The 23,254-nt window shown below is 56.7% G+C and overlaps 1 protein-coding gene, 1 long non-coding RNA gene and 1 pseudogene across 2 annotated transcripts; 2 read left to right on the top strand and 1 right to left on the bottom strand.

Moving 5' to 3' along the window:
- Positions 1–7,590: 7,590 nt before the first annotated feature.
- Positions 7,591–10,332, top strand: LOC119109101 (uncharacterized). Its single transcript, XR_005095393.1, has 3 exons — positions 7,591–7,912; positions 8,698–8,821; positions 10,179–10,332. It is a non-coding gene; the product is annotated as an uncharacterized LOC119109101 (long non-coding RNA).
- Positions 10,333–10,339: 7 nt separating this feature from the next.
- On the top strand, positions 10,340–18,278 carry LOC119109232 (putative abhydrolase domain-containing protein DDB_G0269086). The gene is made up of 8 exons (XM_037232825.1): positions 10,340–10,364; positions 10,932–11,153; positions 13,062–13,253; positions 14,373–14,494; positions 14,675–14,870; positions 16,456–16,636; positions 17,102–17,277; positions 18,274–18,278. The coding sequence occupies exons 1-8, from the start codon at positions 10,340–10,342 to the stop codon at positions 18,276–18,278; spliced, it is 1,119 nt and encodes a 372-aa protein (XP_037088720.1).
- LOC119109233 (katanin p80 WD40 repeat-containing subunit B1-like) overlaps positions 17,637–23,254 on the bottom strand; it is a 56,081-nt pseudogene continuing 50,463 nt past the window's right edge.

Below are 23,254 nucleotides of genomic sequence, written 5' to 3' on the forward strand. Positions count from 1 at the left end.
GGTGCTGCTGTCTGCATTCGGGGAGGACGATTGGTGCTCCAGGTGTGGTTCCTAATTTTGTCTTCTTTATCTCCGATTCCGACAACACTAATGAATTCTTTTGAGCTCCATATGCTGGTGTACAGGGTAGCGAAAGATAAGAAGCTGGGACGCTTGTTGTCACTGACAAAAAACGGGACGGAAACAACGAAACGGGGGCAGGGCTCTTTAACGTTTCAGTTCCGCTCCATCACCTCTTGCTCTTGTATGTGTAACCTCATTTATGATGCCCCCTTGATATATTGAACGTCCAGGACCAGACATCTGCGTGCATCGGAGCAGTATACTGGCATCGACAGACCTTCCTGATGGAGGATATCGGTCTTGATCTCTGAACTCGTCAAACATCAGTCAATGTGAATATTCTCTCAGACACGAGCACACTAGGGAAGGGGGGGGGGAGAGGAGGCACACCTCGACCCTAATGGATTAATCGACTGCTAATTCACCTGAATTTGGCGGTTCTCAGCATTTGTATCAAGGTAATCAATTTTGTTGGGTTAGTGATCACCAACATCGTCGCAGGTAGGGTGCGGGCAACGTTTGGGAATTGAGATGTTTAAGCTTTTAACTCCAACGAGCAAATGACCAAAAACCCGTTTATTTTACACTTGGTTTGTGTCAGATAGAGGTCGAACTGCCCCTCGGTCAGTTCAGCTCGAGCAAAACTGACCTTTGCGTGGTCACATAATGCAATACACGTTTATCGTTCGTATTTGAACCAGCTAAAATGCTGACATGATGATCATGCAGAAACCAAGTCGACAAAAACTGCCACCTCAGTAACCAAAATTGCCTAGACATCGTCACACCGAGGCGAGTGTTTTTCAGTTCAGCGATATCGCAGCATCCACGATGAAGCCATGTGAAACACGGCAGCTGCCTGCAGCCGGGACATGGATAAATATTTGTTCATCGCAGGATAGCCTCGGCATTTCGCACACGAAAAGGAGAGGAGCAGAAATGAAAAGGCAAATGTATAAACAGATGCTTTCTTCACCAGCTCGTTTGGATTAAACGGGATGTCTGGCGGGAGCGGAAACATGAAAACGAAGTGAAATATATTTGATCCCAATAATGCATGCAATATGGAACAAAAACGAAACATTAAAGCCAAACCAACAAAATCGAGCATTTTAAAAATAATTGCATTAAACAGGGTACGATGAGTGACACATGTCCTATTTACCGGATGCCTATTGCAGAGCGGAAATCATTTTGGGTCCCAAAACAACGAAGCAGTATGCAAGGACCAATGTTCACCCTCAGGCCATGAGCGCATTTCGTCAACCCCACTCACCAAGCTTACCGTGCTCCTAATCAAGCGCCCTTGTCCAGCTAATCAAGCGCTTATGTTCTCGAGCTTTGAGGCATATTCTACCAGTTCCTGGAACCTAACCTGGGGAGGCCACATTGTATAGTTCCTCGAGCCCCACGCGCGCACAACTGATGTCGGCGTTGGCGCGCAGAGACCGACAAACATTGCCAATTGGACTCCGCTCTCTAGATTCGGGCAATACGACATAAGGCTGCGAGGGGCACAGGTGCGTCTCATCGCTGCAAAGTGCACACGCACTTGTGATGCTCCGCACACGTGCGATCTCACAGGTGTACAACGCGCGGAGTTAAGTTAAGTTTTTTGTTTAGTTTTCATATTTTGCCAGACTTAAGTAATGCAGTAGCAGAATTCACGCCTAGGGACTGCTGCACCGAACCACCGAAGACAAATCCACAGTCTCGTTGAGTGCACCGTTCCGTAAGGCGTTTAGTGAGGAGCGCCTTGTGGACCGTCAATGCAGGAAAAGCCAGACCGCCGAAGGGCTCCGGCAGCACGGACAGCGGCGGCCCGGCGCGCGCCTGTACCGCAGCGGTCGTCACCCGCTCGCCCCAGGAACGAGACAGCGGCGGCCCGGCGTGCGTCTGTGCTGCAGCGGTCGTCACCCGCTCGCCCCAGGAACGAGACAGCGGCGGCCCGGCGTGCGTCTGTGCTGCAGCGGTCGTCATCCGCTCGCCCCAGGAACGAGACAGCGGCGGCCCGGCGCGCGCCTATACCGCAGCGGTCGTCACCCGCTCGCCCCAGGAACGAGACAGCGGCGGCCCGGCGCGCGTCTGTGCTGCAGCGGTCGTCACCCGCTCACCCCAGGGACGAGACAGCGGCGGCTCGGCGCGCGCATGTGCTGCAGCGGTCGTCACCCGTTCGACCCGGGGACGAGACAGCGGCGGCCCGGCGCGCGTCTGTGCTGCAGCAGGTCGTCACCCGTTCGACCCGGGGATGAGACAGCGGCGGCTCGGCTCGCAGTCTGTGCTGCAGCGGTCGTCACCCTCTCGCCCCAGGAACCGAGACAGCGGCGGCCCGGCGCGCGTCTGTGCTGCAGCGGTCGTTCACCCATTCGGCCCGGGGACGAGACAGCGGCGGCCCGGCGCGCGTCTGTGCTGCAGCGGTCGTCACCCGCTCGCCCTAGGACGAGATTAGCGGGGCTCGGCGCGCGCAGTGCTGCAGCGGTCGTCACCCGCTCGACCCGGGGACGAGACAGCGGCGGCTCGGCGCGCGCATGTGCTGCAGCGGTCGTCACCCGCTCGACCCGGGGACGAGACAGCGGCCCGGCTCGGCGCGCGCATGTGCTGCAGCGGTCGTCACCCTCTCGACCCAGGGACGAGGTCAAGGGAGGAGGGAAGCACGTAGGCCATGAACTTTGCCCTCCCGAGCCAAGAGGTTTCACCAGATGTTAGACGATTTCATAGGGATGTCGTCCAAATCCTCAGGATATCGGAGAAGATTTGACATTCAGCCCAGTGGTTGTACGGGTGACGTTCTGCGACCATGTAAAGATACGCGAAATGATACGGCCAGTGGTGTAGTTTTGCTAAATAAGTGTGGAACGGGGAACAGAAATGGCTAAGCCTTTCGACAACATACGCCAAAAATGCTTGAAAACCAATTATGATTTGCTGGATTCGGATGTCGTATCTGTTCTTGATAAATTTACACCTGAATCCCGAGGAGGGTGTGGCTTAGATGGGCGAGCATTCACCTCACAACCGCAAGTTATGTGGTCAGAAGCTGGCTCCCGGCCGAGCTTCATCGACTCGCGCGGAAATCCGCGCAGGATATGACCATGCATGATTTGAGATATTGAATGTGTCATTGAACCCAAATTGCTGTAATATTTGGACCTCTTGCGAGATCCACATGCATAGCCGGCGCACTTCGTACCGGTGTCATGGTACCAGCACGCTAGACTATTCAATCAGTGCTTTTAGCCAGCGACGACGACGGAGTGTTTCGGCTTGTACAGCTTCAACTCACAGGGAAGACACTAACTGTGTAAAAACCTGATCGAGTTTCGAAAAAATCAGAGACGTCCTTGCTTTTATTTTATTTTATGCTGGCATAATAGCTTAGCGATCTAAGATCATGTGGCTTTGATGACTTCTTACACGTTAACAATCACAATATGATGCCCTGTATTTCAAAAAGAGGCATTTGGATTAATTGTATCGTAGGCACCCTCGTAGACAGCAAAGAGAAATGTATTCAGATGGCAATATTAGTATAAACTGGGCTATGGACATAATAGAAAGAACACACATGATTTCGTGACATGTTCGCTCGCTTTGTTCAGACACTCGACATTGTCCATATCCAGAGGCACAGCCATGAATTCTGAGTTGGGGGACAAAATTGTTCACGGGCCCCATGAACAAAATGGAGTCTTCCGACACCGACGGACCCCCTTGATATTTCCGCATTCAATGAAAGATGCGCCGAGGGTATGAGCCCACAAATCAAATTGTTTTATGTATCATATTGTAAGTAAGAGTCGAAAATCCAAATAATGGTGACCTTGCGATTATCTAGCAAAGGATCTCGCAATCCTAAAACGGGGCCTCATGTTCCCGAAAGGCCTCCCGATCAGTGACGCAGGAAGGGTAGGACACATGGGGTCGCAACGAACCCCTCTCACGTATGTCACATTGTTCGACAATGGCCTGGTCATTAGTCGCAGCATTCTCCCATAGCTGACCAACCACGACCAAGCAGGCGTCGACCACCAATTTAGACATGTCATGAAGCGAAGATTACATTCCATAACAGAAAGACTGGGAGATATTTTCAACTTATTTCACAAGAACCCAATTTTGCCGGGCTTCAAACAGATGAGAAGCAGCAGTAAACATGATCTGCGGAAACTTGAGACCCCAACAGCCTAAGAAGTAGCATAGCCAGGATTTCGCCCAGGAGTGGGCCAAATTAGGTCATAGGAGCCCCTCCATCCAGAGGCCCCTGCCATCTTAAGAGGCCCCTGCCATCTTCAGGCGGGGGCGCAAGACTTTGCCCCACCCCCACCCCATTGGCTGTCCCACTGGGTCTAGGGGCACGATTCGAATAAACATATATTTATCAAGTCCGACGTATACCCCAAACAATTTATATACGTATACCCTTCAGTATAACCTGAGTCCCACCGGGCTCAAAGTAAACTGAAGGAACTTGACCTGGGAGGCAAGCCCGGCAACCAAGGGAGGAGGAGGGGAGGGAGAGGGTGAGGGATGGAGAGGAGGGCTTTGTACACTCTCAATTCATATAGCACATTTTGAACATAAGCAAATCTCCTGGCTACTATGTTAGATATACATCTACAACTGTTTTCCACAGGTGAACAATATGGCCTATTCGACTCATTTATACCCTCGGTAACCAAGACTACCCAGCTTTCTAAAATACGCCCTCCATTTCGACAAAGTTTCCCCCGGGGAGGCGGAATTCTATCAGCCGGTAGGGATTTAAAGTCAATGGGGAGTTTCAGGAAACTGCCTGTTTTTGGCATAAATTCCTCCACCGAGTATCCATTTGCCTTTTCCTCGCCTCTTCTTTAATATCGCCGACTTGATTCGTTGTGTGCGGGACACTTACATTTGCCGTTTGTGGATAGCGTAACCCGGTATTTTAGGACATAATTTGGCGTTTTATATAATGCCGGCTTTTCGTACAACATCCGTGGATTATGTCACCCAACTGACACTTGAGTCGTTACAAGTACTTGCAGGCAATGCTTCGGTAACGGACGGAGCTGTCTTTTTAAAGGCGAACGTGAAGACCTGTTGCGTTCAGTAAACGATCTGTGTTTGCATCGTTTCGGGATGATTTCAATATCATCCATAGCATTTCTGGCCGATCCTACAAATGACTTCCGGGATACCTGACAGGAACCTCGCCCACATCACACGATGCGATTCCCTGTTCAATTTCCGGTCAAACGGTGCTAATTCTCGTCGATCCAATACCCGGCTCCCAGGATGTAGTCAGGCTTTCGAACCGCTGCTCGTCGATTTTTTTATGGCTCACATTTTCGGACCACCCGTGCAAAAACTGTCCCGCAACAAACCTCGGACCACAGCGGCTCACGAGGTACCTGTGAAGAACCGCTTCAAGTGACGGCGCGACGTGTTCAAATTTCACCATTCAGCGACCCGCCGTCTGGCATGGCGCAACGTAATGCAAAATGGGACAGACAGGCAGACACAAACCAAGCGAATGAATTATGTATATATATATATATATATATATATATATATATATATATATATATATATATATATCTCTCTCTCTCTCTCTCTCTCTCTCTCTCTCTCTCTCTCTCTCTCTCTCTCTCTCTACATATGTATTTACTTTATCGGGATTTCTTAAGGTGCCCTTAACAAAGACTGACTAAACCGTAAGCAGAACGCTTCGGATTGTCATTCCATGCTTGATGTTTAATTACTTGATGCATACCGTTCATCGAGCTTTCACCTCATAGGTCAGGGGTAATCGCATTCAGTTATCGGGCGTTGAACACGTAATTCTCCTCCGTTGCGAGCTTGCTATGTAGCGGCTGGTCACTGGGGTATATATTATCGATATATTTATTTTTACACTTCCCACTCTAGCTGTGGTAGACACATGGGCTGGGGCTCATGAGACAGCTGATTGCTTTACCTGGCAGATGTCAGCCAGCGGGAGGTGAAAGGGACTCCACCATTCTACGGCGTGACCGGGTCCGTGTGACCGATGACGCGCAAAAGATTCCCCGGAGGGTTGAAGAGAAAATATTGGCTCATACGCTTTCGCAAAACGTTGACAAGCATTTCGCGGCTCAACACAAGCAGCACTCAATAACGGAATGAGACAACCGTCTTCAAAATGTTGCTTGTGTGGGACTGACAAGCCTCGTCGTTCGTCACAATCTACTCGACGACACGAGGCGCCAAATGGTGGCATCTAGATAAAGATATCACGCGCGCTGTATGGCACTTCAGGTACATGGCGCTGCACTACCGGACGAACGCAACTGGTTAACACCTGTCCCTGTCACCTGTCCTAAAACACCTGTCCCTAAACCAGAACCGTTCAGTAATGCCTCCCGCAGACTCGTGACTCTCGGTCGTCGTTGCTAGGTGCAGTGGTTCCCGGTACAAACTTGAACGTGCTGGTGTTCTGACGACTCACTCTAAATAAGATGCGCATTTGAAATGATTGATTATCACATGACTAACGCTTGACCAGTTCATGTATTTCGTCATAGTCTGTAAGGCAAAAGAGCAATCAACAAAACAGACGATCCGTTTAAACAGCAAAGATCGCACGGCCATACAACAAAATTTATGCTCCGTTTAGTCAGGCCTTTCCCGAAACGCCCGGTGCTCTTCCAACGTTTCATAAAATGCCTGGAAATACTATATCGGTTGGGCAGATAAGATGACATCGTTGCCTATGGCAAAACGTCCACGAAATCATGGAAGTTAAAGTGATGTCTAGGTTTTTCAATCAGATAGCGTAGTAGCGATAATTTTGCGATGTTGCATGTAACCCGGCATAACAAAAAACCTACTTTTTACCTGGCATACTGGACTATGCCAAATTCCTATGCTAGATCCATCTCAGACCCCATGAACCCATGCTGAGAAGACTAAGCAGTCAAGCAAAAGAACTAAAGCTCTATAAAAAACTGGACAGAGCATTTGGATCTAGAATAGCCTGGAGTCGGCCTTTAAACTGGATATGAAACATGAAAATCACCGTACATTGTAGGGTAAAATACTGCTATTTACCGCATGACACACTTTTATCCAGTGTCATTCGTGGAACATGGCTGGTAAGCTAAACAAATCGGCATGCACGTTTTAAGATAGCACAAAGCAAGCTGAACGCAGATTAGATCTGAGAAGTGGGAAATATGGGGCCCAGGGGGGTAGTTAACACTGCTGGTCCCCACCTTAAAAAGGCGGAGCCCATGGGCCCCCGGTCCCCATATTTCCACGCCCATGAGGACTTTTATGCTTCTATCCACGCATCCTTAAAATGGTTGTGTCTCTAATGTATGTGCACGATAAACCTTTTGATGAACCTCACAATAAGCGGGTGTTCGATCGCCTCATAATGCAAAAGTATTTGCTTCCTTGCCAAGCCAGTCCCACACAGGAGTTAGCATAACACTTCGGCACGTGAAATAGGATTAGAAATAAGCAAACGGACAACTGCAGACATTTCAGCGTGGATGTCAGAGCGAATGTGAGGCATGTCAGCAGTTGCCGACGTTTGTATGCTGTGTTGCAACTTTGACTTTGGTGGGCCAAGGTAGCCAAAGCGTTGTACAGGTAGCGGACCTTGCTATCCAAGGCTTCCTCCTGTAGGCCGTCTAGCATTGCGCGCCATCAGCAACATCATTAGGGCGATATGGTTTTTAGATCTTGGAGCAAGTGGAAATTCGTGGAGACTCAGCAATACAAACGCACTTAACCTTGTCAGCAACAGAAATTGAACGATAAGCCAGTTGTTTCATTCGTCATGTAGATTGTCTGACCACCGACTTACCAAACGGGACGCCATAAGGTAAGTTGCGGGGTAAGTTGGAAAATGTCTTTAGTTGGACGGTTTTGTCGCAAGTGAGTTTTGTCGTTTGCTGTCACAATGACGCATGACATGCTGTTTGTGAAGAATAGCACCAACGGGCAATTTGGCATGTGATGTGTGTTGCGATCGCGTGTTGTCGTTTAAAGGCATCAAGGTTATGCCAAGATCAAGGATATGAGTCTCTCATGTGCGGGTTTCAGTTGAATAGCACAACTGTGAGCTGGTGACACTTTATGCAGTGATTATTCAGTTGCTGAGCTCGAGATCACGTCTGCCGGAATAAGCGGGTTCTGTGGAGGCACGAATCCCCGTCTAGTGATATTGGTGGTACAACATCCGGCGAATCAATTCCAGATTCTATATTTAATTCTGTCTAGCTGGCACCACTCTCCAAATGCATTTGATCTCAGAAAATTTGCTGCCTCTATTTTCTCATGTGATGACAAACCGGCAGAAACATAGTTTGCAGCGCAATTTTGCATTTCATATTGTAGCCGACACTATATTAATATTATAGTCATATCCGACTGACACAAGCCTCGTGACACACCCAAACAAAACACCAGAAGCTAAGTGACCATGCAATATAAAAGAAACATTGAGAGAATTATAAAATCTTCGTGCTCATTTCGTTCACGTCGGACTGCCACTCTTTACTGCATACTGAGCTGAACATACGCGCCAAGACGGAACATTCCCTAACGTGTAACTTTAACCGATCGTTTGCATGTTTGTTCCTTTCCCATCTGCCTTGGTGCCCACAGCCTCTGGAACAAGGAGCTGTTCATCTGGAAAAAGATACTCAGTGGCATGGGACGGCTCCCTGTAAGATGTTCAACGGTGTGTTGCTGGTCATGATAGCTGTCAACCACCTCAGCCTCATCGGCGGTAAGATGCCTATAACCGTGTTCTGCGCAAAAACCTCTATGAAAATCATTCTGAACCCTATTTATTAGACAGCGATTTTGCGACAGCTGACACTTTGCTTACTGTCACCGTCCCAACAACACAACCGATTTGAGAATTTATGTAAGGTTAAATCAGTGTTCAACGAGTGTTGCGGAATTCACTGGCATAACCTAACTCGCCAAAAAAGTTGAGAAATGAGTGATATTTAATGCACCCGTTTCAACTTTCTTGCCCAAGCGATGTACTTAATCAGCGTGATAATACAATTTAACTGTGATATTTTAGAGGCTTCGACGCGTTGCAATGATCATTCTTTGATGTTTAATGCATGCCTGTATATAATGCATTCTTGAAGAACGGGTATAATAACCAGACTTAAGGATATTGTGTTTAATGAAGCTTTTGTGTTAGTTGAACACGCATGAGGGAGCACTTGGTATATTTGTTTTGTTAAAAGGCTTCTCCTTACGTTGTCATGCTGCGACTAGTTTTTGTTTTAGCCTGGGCTCTACGGGCAAGGATGCATGCAAGTTTTTGCAATGGGGGAGGGAGGGGGGACGGAGCCCAACCAGCAGTTTGCATGGAGAAAACATTGGCAATGTTGGAAAAACGTGGAAAAGCCCAAGTTTCCCCAACCGTCGTGGGGAATGTTTAGGGCTCTCAAGATGTCTCCGGCACCACCGACCATCACTTGGGGAAACATGGGGAAACATGGGATTTTCGCGGGCCTCTCGATAATCAGATTTGAGATTTGCTTGAGGAAGTCGTATTTATGTGCGTAATCGCCATAGGTAGAACGGAGAGCACTCGGGATTCCCGACAGGCCGTTTGGGAAAACGTTGAGAAATACCAATCGGGATGGGACATTTTTCAGTGTGTAATCACCGTGAGCAGCTAGGGAAGCGCTCCCGACACCCCTGTTGGGGAAATGTTCGGAGACAGTCCGGAACAGATTAGGGTTGGGATATATATATATATATATATATATATATATATCTTCTGTCTTTGCAACTCAGTGTCTTATGCCCATGCGGTGCCTTAAGTGCCTGTGGACTGTAGAAAAACGACCCCCATTTTCCGACGCATATTCTTTTGTTACGATCCTTCAGCAGTATTGAACATCATGAGCAATGCAGTGCAACTTGCAGCAGATGAATAACTACACGCAGTTTTTAAACGTTCTTCGCGTTGTTAAGTGTGCACCCACGCACCAATGCGTTGCAATGGTTATTTACCCCAAGTGCGGGTAACCACTGCAGCTAATGTGTCCTTAAAACCTATAAATAACAGTGTTTCAGAGCTGAGCATATGAATGTCGGATGGTGCCTGCTGTCAGGTTCTCCGCGGCCGCGAGAGCTGTTCTCCTGCGAGGCTCGTGCCGTCGAGAACCCGTGTGAGAACGGCGGGGCTTGCCGCGTGCACGTGTCGGCCAGCCGCGCCGGCCCGCCAGTCGTCACATGCCGGTGCCCCCCGGCGTGGACGGGGGCCACGTGCCAAATGGAGCGCGACCCATGCTCTGATGGTAGGTTCAGCCCTTTGCTGGCTGTCGGCACCGGCCAATGACTCCGGGAGCCTGAGTCATGGGTGTATAGTTGTTGTTGTTGACACTCCGTAATCAACATGATACGCAAAACTAGATACTACTAGTTGACTCACTAGGTTAAAGCAGGTAAAAATTAGGTAAACTAAAACTAAGCAAACTAGGAAGACAAGGTATTTTCATTTAACGCTTTATTCCCATTTTCATCATCTCTGTAACAAATGTGTGAATGCATCTCAGTACGGCGCCTGGCATTGGCCACAACGTTGCTTTTTTGTAGCAAAGCACCGACATCTTCCCTCTCAGTTCTGTTGTGTTTGGCACTGACGCTTCCCTTAGTTTGCGTCGCAATCCTGCGCCTCGGTACCATCCGCCAAACCGTGTCCCTTCCGCCTCTTCAACCCGGTCCCGCCGCCCGGTCTCCGGCGTCAAGGGGGGGGGGGGGGGGGGGGGCTGCAGGTGCTGCAGGCAGTGCCGCCTGCGGCCCCGCCTCTACACCCCGGTCCCGCCGTCCGGTCTCCGGCGTCAGGGGTGGTTTCGGTGCTGCAGGCAGCGCTACCTGTGGCCCCGGCTGGAGCTGCGTCCGCAACTCCTCCAACGCGCATGCGGGCTACGACTGCGGCTGCGGCGCGCGCTCCGGCTGGAGCCGGCTGCACGAGAGTCAGCCCAGCTGTGTCGACATCGACGAGTGTGCGCTGCTGGTGCCAGCCTGCTTCAACGGCGGCCGCTGCCATAACGAGGCCGGCTCCTTCAGGTGCACCTGCAGGCCAGGTCAGAGTGCCGAGCTGTGTAGGCGCTGTGCAGAACAGGGCAGGCATGAGAGGCCGGCTCCTTCAAGTGTGCCTGCAGGTCAGGTCAGAGTGCTCAGCTGTGCAGGCGCTGTGCAGAACAGGGCGGGAAATGAGAGGCCGGCTCCTTCAGGTGCACCTGCAGGTCAGGTCAGAGTGCTCAGCTGTGCAGGCGCTATGCAGAACGGGGTAGGCATGAGAGGCCGGCTCCTTCAAGTGCACCTGCAGGTCAGGTCAGAGTGCTCAGCTGTGCAGGTGCTGTGCAGAACAGGGCAGGCATGAGAGGCCGGCTCCTTCAGGTGCACTTGCAGGCCAGGTCAGAGTGCTCAACTGTGCAGGCGCTGTGCAGAACAGGGCAGGCATGAGAAGCTGGTGAGCAGACACAGAGTCCGCACGAGGTGGCGTTGCACTTGTGAAACAGCCTTTACGGGTTCCTGATCGTGTCGGAGTGCTGGTGTGGTCACCAGATGCATGCGGGCGCTCATGCACGTGTGTAGAGTCCTGGTGGTCTGGTGGGTGTTGCACCGGGCTCGTCTCAGCCGCGTGTAGGACTTGCTGAGAGGTAGTACCAGTTTGCTCGAGTCCAGCGCAAGGCATCTATCTATCTATCTATCTATCTATCTATCTATCTATCTATCTATCTATCTATCTATCTATCTATCTATCGATCTATATATATATATATATATATATATATATATATATATACGAAGATGAAAATACCAACCCTTAGCGGAGGTGTTCAAAAGCCATGCGGAAGACCCACTAAAATCGTAGAACGCCACAAGCAGCCTAGCGCGAGCGAAAATTCATGGAGACTGTCAGGTGATGTGATAAAAAACAACACAAGCTTCCAGCCTACGTGATTAAGACTGAAGTTTCAACGATGGCAACTTGTAATTCTCGGAAAATGAAGTAAAAAGCTGATTTCGCGCCACATCGCGGTTCGTCGTGTTTGTTCATCGTGTTTGGAGACTCGAGGAACGCTGCGTTCGTTTCAAGGTCACTCTGAGTTGAACTTTGGTTGTATATGATACTGTGTTACACTGCACTAATGGGCGATGCTGAGCCGTATAACGTTTTTCTGTGATACTGTTCCGCATGATGCTCCAAGACGATGCTGTGCCGCATTATACCGCTGTAACACGGGGTTGCCGCGCAGTGCTTCATACGTTCAGAGTCGCCTTCCATGGTGGTGATTCAGGGGACGCGACCCTGTTACCGTACAGTGACATGCTCCGCTAGGATGCATTTTGGTGACTTGCACTATTCAGCGTGGCTATCGGCTTAAACGGGATTAGCTTGTTTAGCTTGACAGCATAAACTGACGTACTCTGTGACTGAATGTGATGTAAAGTCGACGACAACAGCAAACGTTAAACAGCGTTTTGCTATTATCGCATATAATTTTTACGCGAATCCCACTGAATGCGTTTAAGTGCGCGTTCTAATCAATACGGTGATAACAGATTGGTCAAAACCAGGGGATGATTATGAGTTGATGAAAGGGGGCTGGTGTAATCGGCGTAACTCAAATGTTTTTCTCTCTCAAAATGCAGCGGCAACTTTAAAACGCATGTCTTTTGTTGCTTTTGTTTCACTCTCCCTTTATGCGTGACTTAAATGCGTAGCAAAATGCGCGTACATTGTTGAAACGCCAGCATTGCGGTGCTCGGCATGGCGGGCGGGGGGAACCGCTGCCGACACACAGTGGCGGGCGTCAGGTCGCCGCGCCTGGCCCGCCCTCTGGCGGTACCGGGCGCTGCCCTCCCTCCCGCCGGCGGCCAGCGGCACTGACGGCCGCCCTGTGTGTCGACAGGTTTCTCAGGCGGCCGTTGTCAGGTGAGGGCGCTGCCGTCGCTGGCCGCCGACGGCTGGCGCGCCTGGTCAGCCTGGTCGCGCTGCCTCAGCGACTGCGGCCAGGGCGTACGCGTGCGCTCGAGAACGTGTGGGCGCCGCCAGCCCGGCTGTCTGGGCGAGGCAGAGCAGACCCGGCCGTGCCGGGCGCGCGCCGGCTGTGACCCCGACCAGACGGAGGGCGCCGAGCAGGAGGAGAAGGAGACGCAGGGAGACGACGGCCAGGGTCAGCACGGCCGAGAGGGGACGACGGAGACGCTGATCCCGGAGATAGCAGAGGACGGGTGGAGGCGCGAGGCACGGAGGACAGACTCACTGGCTCACCACTGGAAGATCCTGCATTTTCTCGGGTTTGAACCCGTTAGAAAGAAGCGTTCTCTAGCGCAAATTGAAAGCTACGAAGACTTCGAAATACCACTGATGAAAAGCGACTTTAAAGAAACCAGGGATGTGCGGGAAGACGAGAGTAAGGTGAACATTTTGATACAGTCATTAAAGGAGCAAGGGAGATGCCGTAGATCCGTGCAACACGCGGGCAACGTCGAGAAACGGGATCACTCACATGCCAAGAAACGCTCCAACGATAACGTCTCCGTGAATATCACAGAGCTTGCCACGTTTGGAAACCGCCCAACCCCAGAAACACCTGATGAGGAAGAAGTGACAAACCAGGGGCCGCCTCAGCTTCAGGGGCCAGATGAGTATGAGGTCCCGGACACGCTTGCTGAGGTGTCAACGGCAGGTCAGGACCAGTCTCAGACAACAGGAGGCCTTCAAGCATCCGTTTGGAGTGTGAGTCAGGAGCAGTCCTCAGCGGTACCAGGCAGGTTAGAAACACTCATTGATGACATTACTATCGGCAATGTCCGGTCACACACGGCAGGTGGCCTAGAAGCATCCGCAGTGGACGCGACGGCTGATCAGGAACAGACCCAGGTGCCAGGCCACGTAGAGATATTCTCTGAAAAGGCAGCGCTTGGCCAGAACTGGACCTCAGTGGCACAGAGTCTCACAATGGTCTCATCAGGCGAAGAGACGGCGTCCGCCCCTAACAGAACTGTGCCGTCCACCGGCGACGTGGACCTCCCCTCCGCTGCCCTGCTGCGGCGCCGCGTCTCGGCCGCCGTGGAGCAGGCGCGCACAGCTCTCTCCCGTTTACGTGAGGCGGAGGCGGCGCGCGCGTCCGAGCGGTCCGCCGCGCTGGCCGCCGCCGAGACAGCCACGCAGCGCCGCCGCCGCGCCGAGCAGGCGGCCGCCCGCCAGGCGGCGCTGCGCCAGGCGGCCGAGCGGCGGCTGCGGGAGCTGCGTCAGCGCGCCGCCGCCGCCAGCGCGCTCGTCGCCGCAGCGAAGCTGAGCGCCGAGCGGCAGGGCCGACGGCGGACAACGGCCGAGGCTCGGCTGGCGGCCGAGCTCGAGCGGCGCCGCCGGCTAGAGCTGGCCGAGGCCAAGAGCGCGGCGCAGGATCGCGCCGAGCGGCGCCGTCTGCTGCACCGGCTGGCGGCGGACCGACGCCAGGCGGCTAGCCTGCGCCTCCGGCTGGACGCGGCGCGCCAGCGCGCGGCCGCCGCCGAGACGCGGGCGCGTGCCGCCGAGGCGGAACGGGAGGAGCAGCGGCAGCGGCTGCGTCAGTTAGCGGCGGCCGAGCAGGCCAAGATGTCCGAGCTGCGCCGTCGGGGAGAGGCCGCGCTCCGTAGCATGCTGAAGGAGGCTGCCACCGAGGAGCTGCGCGCGCAGGAGGCGAGCCGCGCCAGTGCGCAGGCGGCGTACCAGGCGCAGGAGGCCAGCAAGCGACAGCAGCAGCCGACGCGGACAGAGACGCGCGTGCTCACCGAAAGCAAGACTAGTGTGCTCGCCGAGCCTGCGAAATTGCCTCTGTGACCAGCAAAGCCTGGGAAAGGGACGATTTAGATATGTTACCGAACGACAAGACCACAGTGAAGTTTTCCCGCAGCTTTGAAATTGTCCTGCGCGAGTGTCCTGCGACGAATTTGTGTAGGAAGTCGACTTACGCGTTGGGAATATAGAGTGTCAAGATGCACTGTGCTTGCGCGCTGTACGCAGCTACGCCGTATAATATACGCAGTTGCCGCATATTTCATGCTAGGTGCTCTGGACATTTTAATGCCAGAAAAGAAATGTACAATGACGATCACATGTATATTCCCAAAAACCGGGACACAGCTTTCGATGCGAACCTTGTGCATCTGGAATGCTGATGTGTTGAAAGTACCGCGACATTTTTGGAACACATGCTTAAGTCGCAACTCAACCGTTGCGTATCCGTAGGGGCACATGCTTAGTGGTTACACGTGCTGGGAGCAAAACCACATGCACGAAAACACCAAAACGCGTCAATGTTTTTCAACGTGGAGTCCTTGTTTCTGACTCTGGTGTCCTCGAGGAGCCGGACGGGATTGCGGCCGTCAGTCCGTAGGACTCCCTACGGAGTCGGGACTCCCGTCCGGTGACTGTGCGACAGCCAGAGGCATTCAGTTGTTTCGTTCGGGCATTCAGGTCCGCGGAATGGAACCAAGTGTCCACACGGATTGATGGCTGTTACAGCTAGCTCAGGGCTGAAGAAGCCCTGCCGCGGCTTGAAAGGCAATCGACATGTTACGCAATCTTACCAACTGTTGTGATGATAGGAAAGGCAGGCCGGTAACGAGGAAATGTGAAAGATTTGCGGCTAGGATCCTTGGCTAAGCGCATTTTCTCGTTCCGCACCATGGCCACAAATATCACAGCGTCCTGCTGGACCTCTGCTGCAGGTTTGGCTGGTTACTGCTGTGCCACTGTGGCAGGTTTCACCATCCGCCATGCCCACATGTGTTGTCACCAATGCCCGACACGTGCACTGCAGTTGTCCCCTCTCCTGACTGCGCCTGCCCCAGGTTTCAGGGGTCGGCAGTGCGCCGAGTCGCAGCCGGCCGCCGGCTGGAGTCCGTGGGGCCTCTGGTCGCCCTGCAGCAGCCGCTGCGGCCCCGGCCAGCGCAGCCGCAGCCGGCTCTGTCTGCTGCTCGCCCCCGGCGCGTGCCCGCCACACGGCCAGCAGCGGCAGCAGCAGCCGTGCCACGGCGGCTGCTGGTCTGGCCCGGCGCGACCCTACGTTGATGTGACGCCGACGGCGCTGCCGCGGCGGCGTGGCCTCTACAGCCACCTGGCCGACTGGTGGGCGCGCCTGCCGCGCCGCCGCGCCGAACCGGTGCTGCGGCGGGGCCGACCCATCCTAGACCGGCCGCCAGGTGTCACGGGCCGCGCGCCGGCCGACGGTGGCGGCGGCGGCGGCGGCGGTGGTGATAGTAGTGGTGGTGGTGGTGGCTCGGCGCCCCCGAGCGAGAGCTGGCGGGATGACGGCGACGGAGAAGACGGCTGGGTGGACGGTGTGCTCCGAGTGGATCGGTGGAAGCGGAATGTCGCGGGGATCGCAGCGGAGCTGGACCGCCAGGTCGACGTCAACGAGACGGCGCTGGAGGCGCTCGAGGACGACCGCCAGCTGCTGGAGAGCGAGCTCACTGCGTTCGAGGATCTGGCCGCGAGGGTGGGCGCCGCCTCGCGAAACCTGGTGCAACGGGCGACCGCCTACGCCGCCTGGCTCCATCAGCGCCAGGCGCAGGTGCTCCGTGACCCAGCCACGAGCGCGAGCGTCCGCGATGCCGAGCAGCGCGCGGCAGCGGCACTGAACGCGTCGGCGGCGGCCGATCAGGCAGCCGCTCGGCAGACGGCGCAGCTGGCCGCGCTAGAGAAGGACGCCGAAAGCGTGCAGCGCGCGCTGGCCGACAGCCAGGCGGCGGCCGGCCTCTGGCAGCAGCAGGCGGCCGAGGCCGAGGCGGCGGCCGGCCAGGCCGAGCGGGCGCTGCCGGCCGCCGTGCAGCGCTCGCGTGAGGCCGAGGAGCCGAGCCGTGCCGCCCAGCCGCGCCGCGCCCGCGAGCGAGCGCTGCTCCGGGACGAGGCTACCCGGCTGGAGGCGCAGCTGCGGACCGAGGCGGCCGAGGCGGAGCGGCTGCAGCAGGCGGCGGCGGCGGCCGTCCGGCGCGACTCCGCCGCCTACCGTGAGGTCGCCCGCCTGGTCAGCAGCCAGGAGCGGCTGGTGGCCGAGCAGGCGGCCGCCCGCCGCCGCTACACCGCCCAGAACGAGCGGAGCGTGGCCGCGGAACGCCGGCGCGCCCAGCAGGCGCAGCTGGCCGCTGACACCAGCATCGGCGACCAGCAGGAGCTGCTGGTGCACGCTCTGGCCGAGCCGGCGGAGCTGGGCCAGCCGGAGGCCCCGCGGCGGCCGGCGCCACCCGTCAACAGCGTCGTTCGAGTGTCGGTGTCTGAGCAGGCGGCCCCTGGGCAGGGTAGCGCACCGGCGACAGACGTTCTGGCCATCCCGCTGTAGCCGGTGGAGGGGCTCGAACAGGAGAGGCGCGGCTCGAACACGACCCTAGTGCCGGCACGTCACGGACAGTGATTGCTGACGCCCCGCGGCATTGCCCCCCCCCCCAGTCTTTTTATTGGTGTTTTAACGTGTCACTGAGGCGCAGTTTCTGAGATCTCCATTCCGCGGTGAACATCACCATCGCTTGCTGACGGCTGCGGTCCGTTCTCGCCACGTCCATAGACACAGGACCTCATTAAAAAGCGTGTATTAACAAGACGTTACGTTTGATCTCAGCCTAGGCGGGGAATGTTACTGTCGGCCGGCGGCCCTCGGCCCGTGGTCCTAGCGCCGTGGCGCCGACGGCGCGCCGCAGCGCCAGCCAGCGCACTGCCAGCGAACGCCGCTCGTAACGAGATTAGTAGCTCGCGTCCGGGTGTTACAGACGCCCGCGAGGCGTGGGTTAGCCGTCGGCGGCGCAAAACAAGCGCGCCGGGAGGTCTCGGTCTCGGACCACTGCGCCGGCCCGCTCCCCGAGCCGGGCCACGGCTCAGACTGGCTACCGGAAGGCCACAGCGGTCTGACGGCCGCCCGTCATGCGGACGCGCCGCGCGAGACAAACGAAACAATATCACGAGAACCGAATCCCACACACACTCACACCTACCGACCAACAGAAATAATTGGCACGTAAAAATGACATTATGCATCCGCGGCAGCGGGGAAGGCAGCTCCGATTACTTGCACATGATCGCACACAACAGGAACTGAGATCGTCTGACCCGGTCCGTATGTACAGCGCTCCGGATCTAGCGCGCTCTCGATCTCTGTCCGCCGGCCCCGTCTCAGCTGCCCCCTCGCTCCCGCTCGCTCCCTCTCCGTCGACTAGACTAAGCGCGCCGTGCCGGGCCGGCCGGCGCCCGCGGCCGCGCGCGGCCCCAAGGCACGGGAATTTGGCGCGGCCCCGGCCACGGCTATTGCAATCACAGGTGGCGGCGAGCGTGCCGAGCGCGCTCAGTCCAGCGCCTGCATCAATATGTGCAGCTCGCGAAACGTCTGGCCGATCTTGCCCTGCAGCGTCTGCCGCTTCAGCAGGAACGCGCGTATCGACAGCAGCTGATCGTTGCAACCCTTGCATTTGTTGTACCTGAAACAGGCGGCGACGCCCGCGTTAGTGGGGAGCCGCGGCCGTGCTGAGGTCGTCGCGAGACCGACGGCATACGGGCTGATGTCGCCACCTCTCCAGAGCACTGGCAACGCACTAGTGGCAACGATTGGAAGCAAACGAACACGAACACTGCCGAATCAAACCGAGCATCGCTTTGCTTTGACGCCGGCATGCTCCCAGCAACATGGAGCACGGCAACAACATCTGGCGGCAATGCTACGACCGTCATCGAGGTGAAGTTCTCCAAACAATGATTGCAGGAGAGCAGGTATCGTCGCGTGCACACGTGAGGAGTAACGAGTTGAGAGAAGCCCGGCAGCAACACTAGCTAGTGACGGGGTCGCCCAAAAGTTTCGCCGACCGCCTCGCTCGAACAGCGCGACAAGCCACTGTCCAGTCGGTGTGATTGATGGAGTCGGTGCAGCTCACCTCTCTTCGCGGGAGATGTCCACACCGTGTGTGTACACGGGGCTCTGGATATTGGTTTTGATCATGTGGGCGAAGTTTTTCAGGATGAGTTTGAGCGAGTTGCAGCCCACAGTCATATACATCTCGTATTTGGACTGTAGTAGCTCCTGTATCGAGGGCAACAGCACCTGACATATGTCGAGATTCCAGATCGACCTGCCCAACAAGGAAACCGTGATCAGAAACGCCAGAACAGCAGTAGAACACGCAGCAGGAACAGCCCTGCGGGCCAAAATCAGTCCACAGAACAGCTGCCTGACTGAGCGTGGCCAGCCAGCACAACCCAAAACCCCCTACCACAACACGGATACATACGGCGGAGCGTGCCGACCGTCTTACAGACTCAAAAACTGGCGAGGACGACTGTGGTAGCGGCTACTGCCGACGCAAACAACCAGAAACGAGTGACAAACACGCCGCCAGCCAGAAGACAAGCATTCACACACGAGCACGCGCACACGCACACACGTCACAAATCATGCGGGCGGGTCCCCATCGTCGGATTATTGGATGTGGGTTACCACCTGGCTGTGAACTTCTGTCTTGCGGCTCCATGCAAAGCTAGATGATCACGCGTCCCTTCGTGCAGCCTCACGTTCAGCTGGCTGGAGTAGGGCTACCCACGGTGCCCGCCCTTCCTGCCACGGTGAGAGGCAGGCGACGCCACATGCCTCGTCAGCTGAGTCCGTCGTAAAGCCCCAATGGTGCGCGCGCGCGCGTACTGGAGTAGAGCACACGCTGCCTTAAGCCTGCTCAGAATAAGCTGGCTGACCGGGCGCCATACTCGCCGCCGCAGGTTAATGCCTGAGCAGACGGCCATACCCACGGCCGCAGGTTGAGCTAACTGAGCGGGCGGCCATACCCACGGCCGCAGGTTGAGCTAACTGAGCGGGCGGCCATACCCACGGCCGCAGGTTGAGCTAACTGAGCGGGCGGCCATACTCACGGCCGCAGGTTGAGCCTGAGCAGACGGCCATACCCACGGCCGCAGGTTGAGCTAACTGAGCGGGCGGCCATACTCACGGCCGCAGGTTGAGCTAACTGAGCGGGCGGCCATACTCACGGCCGCAGGTTGAGCTAACTGAGCGGGCGGCCATACCCATGGCCGCAGGTTGAGCTAACTGAGCGGGCGGCCATACTCACGGCCGTAGGTTGAGTTGACTGAGCAGGTCGACGCTGACGGCCAGGTCGTGCCGCGCCACCACGTGCTCCATGGCCGTCTTGGCGTCCTTGCTGCACCAGAGCGAGTGCGTGATCTCCAGCTGGCGGTGCCGGTTTGTCAGCACAGACATCATCGAATCGTGGCCTTTGACGATGCTGCTGAACGCCTCGGCCTCGGACACGGCCGATTGCGCCGAATAGTATTGGCTGCCGCCGAAGCCCAGCCGACCGAACTTGTTCTGTGGGCGCGGCAGACGCGGACACTCAGTCGAACCCAGCGCGCCAAACGTAACGTGCGCACCTGTACGCAGACAGCTGACTAAACCCAGGCGGCAAACACGACCGTCATGCATGCAGCTGCCGCTAAAAACGGTGGGCATCATCAGCGTCTTTATAACAGCGGCTGACACGGCAGAGAGACAAAACACACATCCCGCACAGCCGGGGACTCACGCATCTCCTCCCCAGCTCTGAAGACGCCGACCCCGGCCCGCGACCCCGCGGCGCCGGCCCGCCGTCGGCAGCGGCGCGGCCGCCGGCGCTCACCGGCAGGAAGTCGTCGATGTCGAGGCCGGACGGCTTGTCGCCGGTCATCGGCACGATGTTGCGGCCCTCCATGTCCGAGTCGGCGGCCGAAGGCGGCGGCGGCGGGTACTCGTGGCGCGTGTACGAGCCGTACGGCGGCTGCGTGCCGGTGGGCGCCGGGCCGACGGCCGCCTCCGGGCCGCGGACGATCACCGGGTCGGACGGGCTGTGTCGAAGGCCGGCCGGCTGCGGCCTGGGGCGAGCAGACGCGCGGTCACAGCCGGCATCGGGCAAACAATGCGTCACGGTCGCAGCCAGCGACGGCCACGTCATGACGCACAGCATAGCCATATCAAAACCACACAGACGCGCGGAGCCAGACCCCACCCGCCCGCAATACAACGCTTGGATCATTTACAGCCGGGTCTGGGAGAGTCGCCGCCGACACTGAAGTCTGGTGTCACCTTCACACGGCTCTGACAACGCAGGTCGCCGCCGCAGCAGCCCACACCGGGGGCCGACCGTCCCGCATAGCTTGGACGGTCCAAAGCGGGGCGGCAGGAGCGGCCCGCCGCGGCGGGTCCTAGCATCGTTCCAGGCCGGTCGGGGCGGCCCACGCTCAGCGCCCGCACGGCCGCGCCGTCCGGGCCGTGCGATACGACAGACGGATTGCCAGTGGCTGGCGGAAGCTGCAGCGTGCCGTCAATAATATGCGTACTGCTGGGCGTGCATGACGAGCACCGAGAGGCGCAGGGGCTTCGGTCGAACCAACGGGCTACGCGAGTCGCACGCTGCGGCGTCACCTCGATCCTCACGGAGGGGGAGGGAGGAGGGGCTCTTTTCCAGCTCACGGCCATGGAACGCTCGACATTCTCCGCAGCCTGAGATTCCTCCCTTCCCTGTCCGCAATCAAGGCAACCGCCAACGAGCCCTCTTCCATTTTCTATTCATCCCAGCGCGCCATCGCTTCACTAACACATACACACATTGCTTCAGCAGACCCCCACCAGTGGCCAACCCTCGTAGCCCCAATAACGAGCGCCTCCGCTCCGCACAGGTGCGTCAGAGGCCGGGTTCGGTATCACGCTCGTGACGCCCAGAAACGGCGCGCCACAGCCGTCACCGGCATCGATTTCTGTCGACCAAGTGATCCAGCATGGCGGCACCGACCGCGGCGCGTCACGCACGGGACGGCGCCGGTTGAGCTTCGGTCGACAGACAGCGGACGACACGGGCTGTTACTGTGTCGTTACCCCTGCACGGATCAGCCGCGGCCGTCCACATCGCCGACCCGGCCTGGCTGCCCGCAGCGACACCACAGGCGCCCAAGCGGACGACACTGGCCGCCGTCGCATCACTACTGTGAAACAAGCCGCGCGGCGCGCGGCGTCCGGCTCCCTCTACTCCGAACCACACGGGGACCGATGCGAACCGATACGTCAGAACGTCTACACATGTTTCAAACTGGGTAGGGACCGGTGGGTCCCTCGTCAGCCAACACGACCAGCTCCAGCGGCTGCGGTGTGGTGTCGTTCGGCTCCGGTCCGTACCACGGCACAGCGAGCGACGGTATTGACCTCCGATAGCCGTGTTTACGCCAACTGCCCATCGGTGGCCCTACCCGGAAACACGCCCCGCCAATCTGGCTTTCTGGCGGCGGCCACGCAACAAAAACTCCGCCACTAATACCGCTGCCGCCGGCGCGGCCTAGAAACTGTGTTACCATGGTTTCATGGAAAAGCAATGTGCAGCACGGCCTTGTTCACGGCCTGGCGTCGCGTGTGTGGAAGCGCGAAACTAGTGGGGGGGGGGGGGGGGGGGGAACACGCCACATCACCGGACCACCCTGGACATTACTTGGGAAAACGATACACATGCCATACAGTCTACATAAGCAGAGGTGCGTCCAGTGCAGTTCAAATCCCTGACTGGCTCTCATGCGACTGTCCCGTCGCTCCTCTTTGTAAATGCACTCGATCGGAAAGAAAGCGAAGCGAACCGAACATCCATTCTTCGGCCCTTTCATCTGGGAATGTCCAAGCGAAGGCTCTGCAGCCGTGCAGCGCCAGCCGGAGGCGCCGCGGCGGCCGGCACGCCGTCTCACCTGTACGGCTCCGTCGGGATGGGCACGCTGTCCGGACGAATGTCAGGTGTGGAGTGGTACACGGCCTGGCGGGCGGCGAGCGGCGCCCGCGCCGGCGAGGCGGGCGCGTACCCAGCCGGCAGCCGCCGCGGCGTCGACTCGGCAGGTGGCAGCGGCGGCGGCGGCGAGCGCGTCGGGGGCTCGGTCGGCGCGGCGGCCGCCGGACGCGACACCGGCGGCAGATCTGGCAACAGAGGACTGTCCTCAGCACAGCTGGCCGCCAGGCGGCAGCGGCAACGGCGGCAGCGACAGACCGCAGCTGCGCGCACAGATGGCCCGCCCAGACCGCAAGTCCGCACCGAACACCGTCACCCAAATTCACACGGGCTCACTTTGGGGCGCGCGCCGCCGGCAGCACAGGCAGCAGGTCCCCATGCCAGCCGGCCGACCGGTCGATGCGCAAGG

Source organism: Pollicipes pollicipes, unplaced genomic scaffold (assembly GCF_011947565.3).
Source record: "Pollicipes pollicipes isolate AB1234 unplaced genomic scaffold, Ppol_2.1 Scaffold_7231;HRSCAF=8579_pilon_pilon_pilon, whole genome shotgun sequence".
NCBI classification, from domain to species: domain Eukaryota; kingdom Metazoa; phylum Arthropoda; class Thecostraca; order Pollicipedomorpha; family Pollicipedidae; genus Pollicipes; species Pollicipes pollicipes.